The sequence below is a fragment of the Hyaena hyaena genome, unplaced genomic scaffold (assembly GCF_003009895.1).
Source record: "Hyaena hyaena isolate Hyena2069 unplaced genomic scaffold, ASM300989v1 scaffold_11, whole genome shotgun sequence".
In the NCBI taxonomy this organism is placed as follows: Eukaryota; Metazoa; Chordata; class Mammalia; order Carnivora; family Hyaenidae; genus Hyaena; species Hyaena hyaena.
This window is the reverse complement of record NW_024080643.1, coordinates 7,757,962-7,769,465: the sequence shown is the minus strand read 5'-3', so window position 1 is coordinate 7,769,465 and position 11,504 is coordinate 7,757,962. Positions and strand designations below refer to the sequence as shown.

The 11,504-nt window shown below is 49.9% G+C and overlaps 1 protein-coding gene across 1 annotated transcript in view; it reads right to left on the bottom strand.

The window, feature by feature from the left end:
- Positions 1-3,845: 3,845 nt before the first annotated feature.
- The window catches only part of LATS2 (large tumor suppressor kinase 2), a 69,213-nt gene continuing 61,554 nt past the window's right edge, over positions 3,846-11,504 (bottom strand). The window contains exons 6-8 of the mRNA XM_039255018.1: positions 11,128-11,310; positions 9,691-9,797; positions 3,846-6,145 (exon numbers count right to left, since the gene is read on the bottom strand). Of these exons, the coding sequence (XP_039110949.1) occupies positions 5,651-6,145; positions 9,691-9,797; positions 11,128-11,310 (785 nt within the window). The 3' untranslated portion in view covers positions 3,846-5,650. The remainder of the gene's footprint in view (positions 6,146-9,690; positions 9,798-11,127; positions 11,311-11,504) is intronic.

Sequence of the window (11,504 nt, the reverse complement as noted above, 5' to 3'; positions counted from 1 at the left end):
GTCAAGAATCTGAGCGAACCACAAACCAGGTAAACTCAAAGAACTCCAAGCCAACACATATCATAATTAAACTTCTGAAAAGCGATCAGAGAAAACGTGTTGAAAGCAGTCAGAGAAAAACACCTGGTCTGTAGGGGAAGCTAGAGCGACCAAGATTCTCACCAGAGGCCATCAGGCTGGAAGGAGGTGGCGCAGTCTTTGTCACATGCTGGAAGGACAGCCATCAGTCTAGAATCCTACCTCCAAAATAGGATGATACCTCAAGGAGACATACCGAAAATAGCTTTCAGAGCAGAAGGGGCAAGGAAGACATCCTCAGATGAGGGAAACTGCAGAAAACGTGTTGCCAGTTGACCTAATCCTAAAAGAATGGATAAAGGACATTTTCTAACAAGAAAGGAAAAGATTAAAAAAAACAAAAAAAACCTAACAACATCGGGAAGAAAGACACAGTGAGCAAAACTATCAGTAAATACAGTAATCTTTCCTCCAGTTTCCTCAAGTCTGTTTGATGGTGAAAACAGTTTTCAATTGTCTGACGTGAGTTGCAAAAGAGAAACAAAGTTGCCATTCAAGCTAGTTTTCTCCCTTGGGGCATCTGGGTGGCTCAGTTGGTTTAGCCTCCTGACTTCCGCTCAGGTCATGATCTCACGCTCAGGTCATGATCTCACGGTTTGTGGGTTCGAGCCCTGCGTCAGGCTCTGTGCTGACAGCTGGGAGCCCAGAGCCTGCTTCAGATTCTATGTCTCCCTCTCTCTCTGCTCCTCCCCTGCTCGTGCTCTGTTTCTCTCTGTATCAAAAATAAATAAACTATAGGGGCGCCTGGGTGGCTTAGTCGGTTGAGCGTCCGACTTTCCCTTAGGTCATGATCTCGCGGTTCGTGGGTTCGAGCCCCCCATCAGGCTCTGTGCTGCCAGCTCAGAGCCTGGAGCCTATTTCAGAGTCTGTGTCTCCCTCTCTCTCTGACCCCCCCCTGCTCACGCTGTCTCTCTCTCTCTCTCCTAGAAATAAATAAAAATATTTTAAAAAAAATAAATAAACTATAAAAAAATTTTTTTAAAGCTAGTTTTCTCCCTTTAACAGTGGGCCATGTATATTTCATCTCAGTGTTCTATTAGGATAAAATGTTTCTTCCTTTCTACAGTGAACAAGCACATTTTGTCTGCTAAGTTTAAGCTGCCACTTTTGCAAATTGAAATTCTCTAAGGAAACGTTCTTTGCTGATGGCAAAGGATATAATTAATGGTTAATGCCAGCCTAGTACTACTTACGAATATGCATTTAATAGCGAAGATCTTTTTTTTTATTATGCTGAATTTTCGCTAGTGGAAATAAGATATTAGTTAAGTACTGAGACTTTAACGTTGGTTTATAAGTAAAATCTGGAGGAAGTAGGATGAATTTGATAAACTCCATTTTAAAAATTTCCAACAGAGTAAGGATTCAGACCACAGGGCGTTCAGAGGAAGCCGCCACGCTGCTTGGTGTCTTTCTCTTCGTGATTTGCATTTAGATTCATCAAGGGACACAGCGAGCCAACGACGGCAGAGAAGGAAACTGCGAATGATGCAGTGTTTGTCCCCTCAATGCGCTCCGGTCCCACCCAGCAGTGGCCACAGATGCGGGGAAGCCAGGCCTGGACGTGTCCTTGCCGCGTCCTTTGGGATTCGTCAAAAACACGGAAGCAGTCTGTTTTCAGTAGTCTGCTCTCCGGCCGTCGGCCCAGCTAAACAACTCAATCTGGCAGCGCAGGAAGAGAAGATGAAGAGGGAGAAGCCGCTGGAAATCTTCTGGGATTCCCTTAGGGACCACCAGGCACACAACGCCTAACATCAGGACCATTCCTTTTGAAGGATATTCAAGTGAATAGTCAGCAGGCGAGGACGCTCGACCTCTTTCGAAATAAGAGGAACGTCAAGCAAAAGTACATCAAGGCGCGCGCGCACACACACACACACACACACACACACACACACTTTAATCTAGTCAATGGACACAGCTCAAAAAGGTTGGTAATACACTGTGCATTTGGCAAGGCGGTAAGCGAATACTCCCGTGTATTTCTGTGGGGAGTATATACTGGCATAGTAGCTGTCGGCAGGTCACAGATTTGATTGTACCCCACTCAGGGCTAAGTTAGTTCTAGCTCTTTCATGATCCCGAAGTAAGACGAGGGGCTCCGGGATCGGACACACAGGACTTCATCCCTCGCAGCGCATCAGACAGCGTGGGGGCCGCGGTGGGCCTGCCCCCCAGGTCCGGGGCTGCGCACGCACACGAGCCCGAGGCCCCGGCCCCCTCCTGGCAAGAAGCAAGCTTGCTTTGTTTTTTGTCTCGGGCGGAGACATTACTTCGTCCCTCGAGGCTGCCCAGGGCAAACCCAGGCCTGAGAAACCGTCTGTGTGACCGTGGTCGCGGTCGGGGCTTTGCATTCCTGAATCCCCAGGGAGGTACGGAGGGGGCCAGAGGGCTCCTCCCAGGCCGTGTGCAGGGCAGTGTGGCAACCCGCGTGCAAATCACTTAACTTTTCGACCCGGCAATTCCACCCCTAGGAACCCATCCCGCGCACGGACTTGCACATGCACATGGCTCTCGAGGTTATTCATTCCGGCGTTACTGACACCAGGAAGAGACCGGGAACTGAAACGTCCGTAGATGCGGGCCTGAGTGTAACACACACCCGTGAGGAGAAACACCGTGCGGTTTGCGGCGCGCGGCGCGCGTCTGCACGTGCTGCCTCAGCCGGCCACGCGAGGGAACGTGCGGGGACGAGGGCACAGCGCCGTCGCGTGTGCGCAGGCGGCACGACGTGCGTGCGTACACCTCCCCTTGGGCCGTGCGGGCACGAGCTGTTGTTTCTCTAAGGACACACGATAAACTATGAGGCGAAGTCAACGGCGGGGACAAGGAGTCGGAGACACTTTATTGCATATCCGTTCTACACAGTTTGATTTTTTAAAATTCTTTTTAAATGTTTTATTAATTTCTGAGCGAGAGCACACGTGCAAGTGGGGGAGGGGCAGAGAGAGGGGGACAGAGGATCCAAAGCAGGCTCTGAGCCAATAGCATAGAGCCCGCCCGACGCGGGTCTCGAACCCACGAACCGTGAGCTCATGACCTGAGGCGAAGTCGGACGCTCAACCGACTGAGCCACCCGGGCGCCCCTCCACCAACCATTTTATTTTATTTTATTTTATTTTAATTTTTTAATGGTTTTTTTTATTTATTTCTAGGAGAGAGAGAGAGAGAGAGACAGCGTGAGCAGGGGAGGGTCAGAGAGAGAGGGACTCACAGACTGAAACAGGCTCCAGGCTCCGAGCTGGCAGTCAGCACAGAGCCCGACGCGGGGCTCGAACCCACGAACCGCGAGATCATGACCTGAGCGAAAGTCGGACGCTTAACCGACTAAGCCACCCAGGCGCCCCCTCCACCAACCATTTTAAACCGAAGGTCGGGGCATTGCGTTGGTCCCTCTCCATTTGAGCACTTCATGCAGGGGCATCGACTCCTATTCATGATTTATCACCCACCACACACATTCACTATCCCGCTTAGTCCGCCCGACAGCCCTGACCAGGTGTATTTCGTCACCGTCTTGCGGAAGAGGGGGTGGGTCACAGAGCCACACTCTGATCTCAGCTGTGTGTGTAAAAACTGAAAACCCATTTTTGCCACACCTCAGACCCTCACCTCCTGAGCCACCTCCCTGTCTGGGGAGGCCTGTCCCTTCCCTCTAGTGACAGCGCCCCAGAAGCGCCTGGTGACCCTGGCAGCATATGGGTCACTGGGAAGCAACACACCGACGAGAGCAGATCACAAATTCAGCCCAACGTGACACCAAAGGGTTTGGATTCAAACTTTTAATAATAAACTGTGCCAGTAGAAGCTTTTCAAAGGCAATGATATATCAATAAATAATAGTTACACGGAGTTCCTGAGACAGAACCTACCACATGAAAGGGTGTCAGAACTAACGGGGCGTCACTACAACAGCGGAAATACTGACGGTCACGGTACGAGCACAGCACACTTCAGGATTTGTCATTCACACAAATGTAAACCAGAACACAGTTTTGTTTTTTAGTTTAGACGCTGATAAAGTGTTGTTGCCTAGATATACGCTAAATAATGGATATGTTATGCTAAAAACCTCAAGGAAAAGTATGTGGAAAAATATAATGAACTATACGATACGTCAGGTTTTTAAAAAGCAAAAAAGAATTGAACTTTTTACTCAGATATAAATCGGTTTAAATAGGAATCATACTAATTTGAAATAAGGAATATTTTGTGTGTTTACCTATGTAATTATATACACATCTACGCTTCTAAGAAAATATGTATGGCTTAGTTATTTTTTTTATTCCAATGTCACTTTGAATAACCTTTGCTGTTTTACAAAGATTAGAAAAATGTATTTTTAAAACCCAGTTAAGTTTGATACTTCAAAGCACACCAAAAAAAACCAACAACCGTGGAAGCACTCAGTTTCACCCTGGTCATCACACCTCAGCTGTCTAGGACCACAGGAGGAATGACACACCAAACCTCTCGGTGCGGGCAGCCTGCCGACAGTAGGTGGCAGCCACCAGTTCCACAGGTCAGCGGCATCAGTGAAGAGTGACTAGCCAAACGGACAGAGGCCCGTGACTAACCTCAAGTGTTTGGCATAGCTAAATTAATCCCTTTCGATGTACACGAGTTTAGTACATGACAAATGTTGAAGTTCACCCCCCAAAGAATACAATCATACCCACGACACACACACAAAAATCACTTCGCAGTTACACGTCGGCATTTCTTTAACAAAACAGTAAGGGATACAATCACAGCGAAGAAGTCACCCACACGATACGCTATCAGCACGCTGGCTAGAACATCTCATTTAAAGATACTCAGTAAAAACATATTCACAGAACCTGCTGTGAATGGCAAGATATGGTAATTTTATAACAGAAAAACCCTGCCCATGCAGTACTCTCTACACACCAGACATCTGAAATCACACCCACATAATCACCTTGCTCACACTTTCTATTATACTATAATATGCAAAAAGCAAAAAAAAAAAAAGCAGCTTTTAACATTATATCACAATTTTGAAATGTGGGAAAAATATAAAACAAAAACCATTGTGTGAATAAAATGGTATCAGTAATATCAGAACAGTGTTATCATTTTTTTTTTTTTTACACATTATTGCACAGAGATTTCTTATCACATGTTCGTCAGTTTTTCTGTCTTTTCCTAGATGTGGGTAAGTGCTACGGATAAAATACAAATGTAGACGATAACAGCAGCATGACTGGTCAAAGTCAATCCCTATCATTGAGTAAGAAAATGGCTATAAACAAAATAAGTGCTCTTTCTAAACTGTACTAAGTTTTTAAAAATATTGTTTTAATGCAATGAAGGTCCTCAGAAACCAATTCAAAGCAATGTGGACACCTCCCCCCCCCACTTCATACAGAATCTACTAGACTTGAGTCCTTTTGTAAAAAGCTTTGTTGTTTCTTTTGGGGGTTTGGGGGGAGACCAGAACTTCCACTGAAGTCTAACCATCGGACTCACTTGAACAAGGCTGGCCCCGGCCTCCCACGAGGAACGTCCCACTGCGGACCTCTGAAGGGGTGGGGCGGCGGGGCCACGTCTACACGTACACCGGCTGGCAGCCTTCAGTCTGATCCACCACATCTGAACTGTCCAAGTCGGAGTCCTCAGCCTGCGGCGCCTCTGCTCCTGGAGGCTTTGGGCACCTAAAGGGGTAGCCGTTGTCATCAAAGAACCTTCGGAAAGTGAACTCGTAAAACGCGTGCTCGGGGTGCTTGTTGTTTGGGGAGGTGAGTGTGTCCCAGGCCTTAGTGCTGTCTTCGCTGGCATCGTTCCAAGGGCTCTCTTCATCTACAGGGTCGAAATTGGACGTGTCCATGGGGTGGCTGATCTTGGGGATGTAGGGGGCCGGCTGCTTCCGGATGTCGCTCGAAAAGTCAATGGCCCCGAAGAACGGGTGGGCCTTCAGATCGTCGGCCCCGTCCCTCCCCAGCCGGTGGTCGGCAGCGCAGCACAGTCTGGTGATCAGGTCCCGTGCCTCGGGGCTCAGCTTCACCTGGGCCGGGATGTGGAGCGTGTTCTCCCAGTGAATCACCTGCGGACAAAGCAAACCCTGAGTTCTCCCTTCTCCTCACATTTTGAGGCCGATCTCAGGCGCTGCTGAGACAGTAGGTGATGAGGCGGCTTTAAATACTTTTACCTTCCTGATGGGACAAGGGTTAGAACAGGAGCAGCTCTCAGAGGCCAGGGCCGCTGAGGAGGGGCTCATGGCCTGTGGCCAGGGTGACAAAGCCAAATAGACCATGAGGGACCGTGTTTCTTCCAACGGAAACACATTCTAGCAAGAGAATTTTGTGATTTCCACATAAATGAAGAGGCTGATCCTCCAGGAGAATCATCATGCTTCTCACTCAGTCCTTAGGGCTGAGAGAGGTTCAACTGGAGTTTCAGTTTAAAAAAAAAAAAAAAAGGCAACCCTACAGGGAATGAGAAGAAAGGTGCTGACCCTATGGCCTCATGTTCATGGTCAACTGCACAGACTAGCCAGTGAGATGACCAGTAAATACATTTGTTATGAAATGTGGCTACTGTGAAGAGAAAACCCAAGGGACTTTATTTATACTCAGAATCAGTATAAAGTAAGGCCAAACTAATGGGCTACGGGCTGGGGTGACGGGGCCCTGGGTGAGGCATGGAGGCCGGTGAGTGCATGGGTGGGAGCGCGGGTTTGAACTTGAGTCATTGTTGTAGTAGAGCTAAAACTGTAAGTCATAGAAGAAAAGAGAGGGGAAAATATTCATGACATTGGCCATGGCCATGATTTCTTGGATGGTACCAAATGCACAGGCAACAAGAGGAAAACAGACATAAAATGGACTTCATCAAAATTTAAAACTTTTATACACCAAAGGACACTATTTTTTTTTAATGTTTTTTATTTATTTCTAGGAGAGAGAGAGAGACACAGTGTGAGCAGGGGAGGGTCAGAGAGAGAGGGAGTGACAGACTGAAACAGGCTCCAGGCTCTGAGCTGGCAGTCAGCACAGAGCCCGACGCGGGGCTCGAACCCACGAACCGCGAAATCATGACCTAAGCGAAAGTCGGATGCTTAACCGACTAAGCCACCCAGGCGCCCCAAAGGACACTATTAATAGGGTGAAAAGGTAACTCCCAGAATGGGAGAATATATTTGCAAAGCATTTCCTTGATCAGGGATTAATGTCCAGAATATATAAAGAGCTCCTACAATTCAGCAACAAAAACAACCTGATTTAAAAAGGGCAAGGGGCACCTGCGTGATTCAGCTGGTTGGGCGTCCGACTTCGGCTCAGGTCATGACCTCACGGTTTGTGAGTTCAAGCCCCGTGTCGGGCTCTGTGCTGACAACTCAGAGCCTGGAGCCTGCTTCCAATTCTGTGTCTCCCTCTCTCTCTACCCCTCCTCCACTCATGCTCAGTCTCTGTCTCTCAAAAAATAAATAAATATTAAAAAATTTTTAAAAATAAAAGACTTAAACATTCTCCAGAGAAGATGTACAGACGTCCACTAAGCACCTGAAGAGAGGCTCAACTGCCAATCATCAGGGAAATATAGATCAAAGCCACAACAAGACATCACCTCACACCCACAGGATGACAACCATAAAAAAAAAAGTAAAGTAAGTGCTGACAAAGATGAAGAAACTGGAATCGAGCACGGGTGGGCGTGTACGATCCTGCAGCTGCCTCCCCAACAGCTTGGTAAACACAGGATGACCACGTGCTCTGGCCGCCCCACTTCTGGGTACACAGCTGCAAAACGAGAGCAGGCCCCAGACAGGCGTGTACACCATTCACATCGGCCACAGGTAGAAACAACCCAAGCGTCCATCACCAGACGGTGAATAAACGTGGTTTACGCCAATAATGGAATATTCCTCAGCCGTAAAAAGGAAGGAAACTGTGACACATGCTACGTGGATGAACTCTGAAGGCCTTACGCGAAGTGAAAGCAGCCAGTCACGGAATGAGGTACCTTCATCGAGACAGAAAACAGAAGGGAGGTTACAGGGTCTGCCGGGGGGTGGATCGGGAGTTACTTTCATGAGCACAGGCCCTGTTTGGGAGCACGAAGTATTCTGGAAGCACGTAGTGGTTAGAGTTGAACAACACTGCGAGTGTACTCAGTGCCATTGAACTGTAAGATTAAGAATAGGTAAAATGGGGGGCGCCTGGGTGGCTTAGTCGGTTAAGCGTCCGACTTTCGCTTAGGTCATGATCTCACGGTATGTGTGTTCGAGCCCCGCGTCGGGCTCTGTGCTGACTGCCAGCCTGGAGCCTGGAGTCTGTTTCAGTCTGTGACTCCCTCTCTCTCTGACCCTCCCCTGATCACGCTGTCTCTCTCTCTCCTAGAAATAAATAAAAATATTAAAAAAAATAAAAATAAAAAGAACGGGTAAAATGGTAAACTTTATCACAATTTTAAAAATTGGGTTATTATCAGGCAGGCAAATTAATAAATTAGTGAATGGGTCAGCAATTCAACTAGGATACAGATAATGTGAAATTCCAATTTTACCAGAGTGAAAACTAAGCCTTCATTTAGAATTTTTCTAAATAAGGGTCTAATGCAGACTCTGGGACATACGAACGCTTCATAGAATTGTTAGTAAACACATATTCCAGGGGTGAATCTCAAAGAAGTTCCGGGGCGCCTGGAAGGCTCAGTCAGATAAGTGTCAACACTTGATTTTAGTTCAGGTCATGATGTCAGGGTCGTGAGATGCAGCCCTGCGTTGGGCTCCGTGCTGAGTATGGAGCCTGCTTAAGATTCTCTCTCTCTCTCTCTCTCTCTCTCTCTCTCTCTCTGCCCTTCCACCCCTCACACGCACATGCCTTCTCCCTCTCTCTCTCTCTGCCCTTCCACCCCTCACACGCACATGCCTTCTCCCTCTCTCTCTCTCAAAAAAAAGAGGTTCCAAAGATTCCATCAGATTCTCAATTCAATTCTTAAGTAATCAAATCAAATCAGAGAACAAATGGCTATCATTCTTTTTTTTTTAATGTTTATTTACTTTAGAGAGAGAGAGTGAAAGAGAAAGCACAAGCAGGAAAGGGACGGGGGCTGGGAACAGAGGATCGGAAGCAGGCTCCGCACTGATAGTACGGAGCCTAACGTGAGGCTTGAACTCATGAACCGTGAGAGCATGACCCAAGCCAAAGGTGGACGCTTAACTGACTGAGTCCCCCAGATGCCCCTAAACAGCTATCATTCTACAACTATTCAGTATTAAGTGATGGACAGAAGACCTATTTATTTCAAGTTAATATTAGAAGTATGCACTGCTAGCCTGACCACATAGTTGATCATCTGCAAACAGATTACTGTTGATGTAACATCCAAACAGACGACCGACCCCTCTAAATACAGTTCATAAAGTTTTCAGTGTTATGTGCCCGGTGGGCACGGGTGGCAACAGCTCTTACTGTGTGGCCCTGCTTCTGAAAATATGAATTCTTACGTAGGTAACAACAATCAGACTCTGAATCCACACAGCCGGCACTCTGACCCAACTCAGAGTCAAGGGTCCAGTGCTGACCAGACGCGCACGGGCTCATCCGAGAGCACGAGGGTGGCAGCAAGCAGGTGCGCAGCTCGTACCTTCAGCTGGGTCTCCGTGGGGGTGGGGGCCAGGAAGGGCGGCTGCCCCACCAGCATCTCGAAGAGGATCACGCCGACACTCCACCAGTCACAGAGCTGCGTGTACCCTGGAAGACAAAGGCCACCACCTAGCTCCAACACAGCCCAGCAGCTTTGTTGGAGAAGAAGTCTGCAAAGTCTCAAATCCTAATGTCCTGTCGGGGGGTGCGGGGGTGGGGGGCCAGGGAGAGCGTGTCCATGCGGCGTCCATGTTCTGTGGCTCAGAGCAGAGCCCCTGGAAGGGACACCCGCCACGGGGCAGACGGTCTGCAGGTTTTCTGGATAGGGCCAGCCTCCAGGCAGCAGGGCAGGCTCGTTCTTCTTTGCTTTTCTCTCACTTTGCCTTCGGAGCTCTGCTTCCCAGTCCCCGCCGTGCTCCGTGTTGATGTCACCTAATCCCTGCTGACCTGAACTGGGCCTCAGGACTTGCCAACTCTGTTCTCCCTCTGTCCCTCCCTTCCCGCCCCAGCCTGGCACTCGGGGCAGGGGGATGGGGTAGTCTGGCCCCTCATTCCTGGACTCCTGCCCATGATGGGGTGCTGGACAGTGGGGGCGGGGGTGGGGAGACACCCGCCACCCCCCTCCTTTCACAGGAAGGAGAGAATGAGACTGTTACTGGGCAGTGAGCCTGATAATCACAACTCCCTCTCAAGGCAGTTATTGTGAAGCCTGTGGCTCTGAGAGGTAAGGTGATTTGCCGTAGATTTCCGCAGCCAACAAGGAAAATGCAGGTTCGAACAGGTTCCAAAGACATGGACCCACACATGTGAAAAGACAGGTCACCGACCTCCGGATTTATTACACTGTCACTATGAGCCACGCGCACCGTGCTGTGAGCAACTGGCCCCCGAAAGGTCCTGTACGCGACCAAGTGTCGTATCTGGTGGAGCAGAGCATCCACACAGGAGACCAAGTGTACCGGTGCCTGTGGCTCTGTGCTCACCACTGTGCCCAGATCGCACCTTCCAGCAATCCTGGTCTGGGGGGGAAGTGGGGAAGACAGATTTGTGTTTCACGAACTTCAGGACCCGCAGGATACGGTGCACGCGGCCCAGGGAGCCGGGCAGGGGGGAGGCAGCGTGGGGTCTGCACGTGTGGGGCCCAGGCCGACTGAGCAGTGTCCCCGTGACCTCACGGCTGATTCTGCCAAAGCCAGCTGTGGAGGTTTCTCTTGGGGTCTAGATGGAAAGCCCACACCCTGCACCTAGGCTGTCACCTCCCGGCCCAGCAGGGGCAGCTAGGGAACAGACGCGCGACAAGCCGGGGCCGCGTGTTAAGGAAATCACTTCCCCCTCGGGCCTCCGTGGGCCCAGAACTGTGGTGAGAGAGTTTGGAGTCGCAGAAAAAGCTGCAGCTCGAGGGGCCCTGGGGGGCGGGGGCCGAGCCAGCAGCGCCTACCTTTGCGGAGGAGCACTTCCGGGGCGATGTAGTTGGGGGTCCCCACCAGGGAGTGGGCCAGACACCGGTGGTGCTGCTTCCTGGCCCTCTGCTCCAGCGTCTTCAGCCGGTCCCCGCACCGACAGTTAGACGCGTCATCCCAGAGGTCGCTGGGCTCCATGCTGTCCTGCCTGACGTGGCTCCCTTTCAGCCCGGAATCGGGGGCAGGCAGAGAAGACAATAAAACCGAAGTGAATGCCCACCTTTCAGCGATGCCACAAACCCCCCGCTTCAGAGGGGGGAGCAACTCAGCTCCACTCCCGGCACCGCAAGAGGAGGAGCCCTCCCAGCTGGCCTGCGGGGCCGCCCGGGGGGCCTGGGTCCGGGACTCCAGCCGT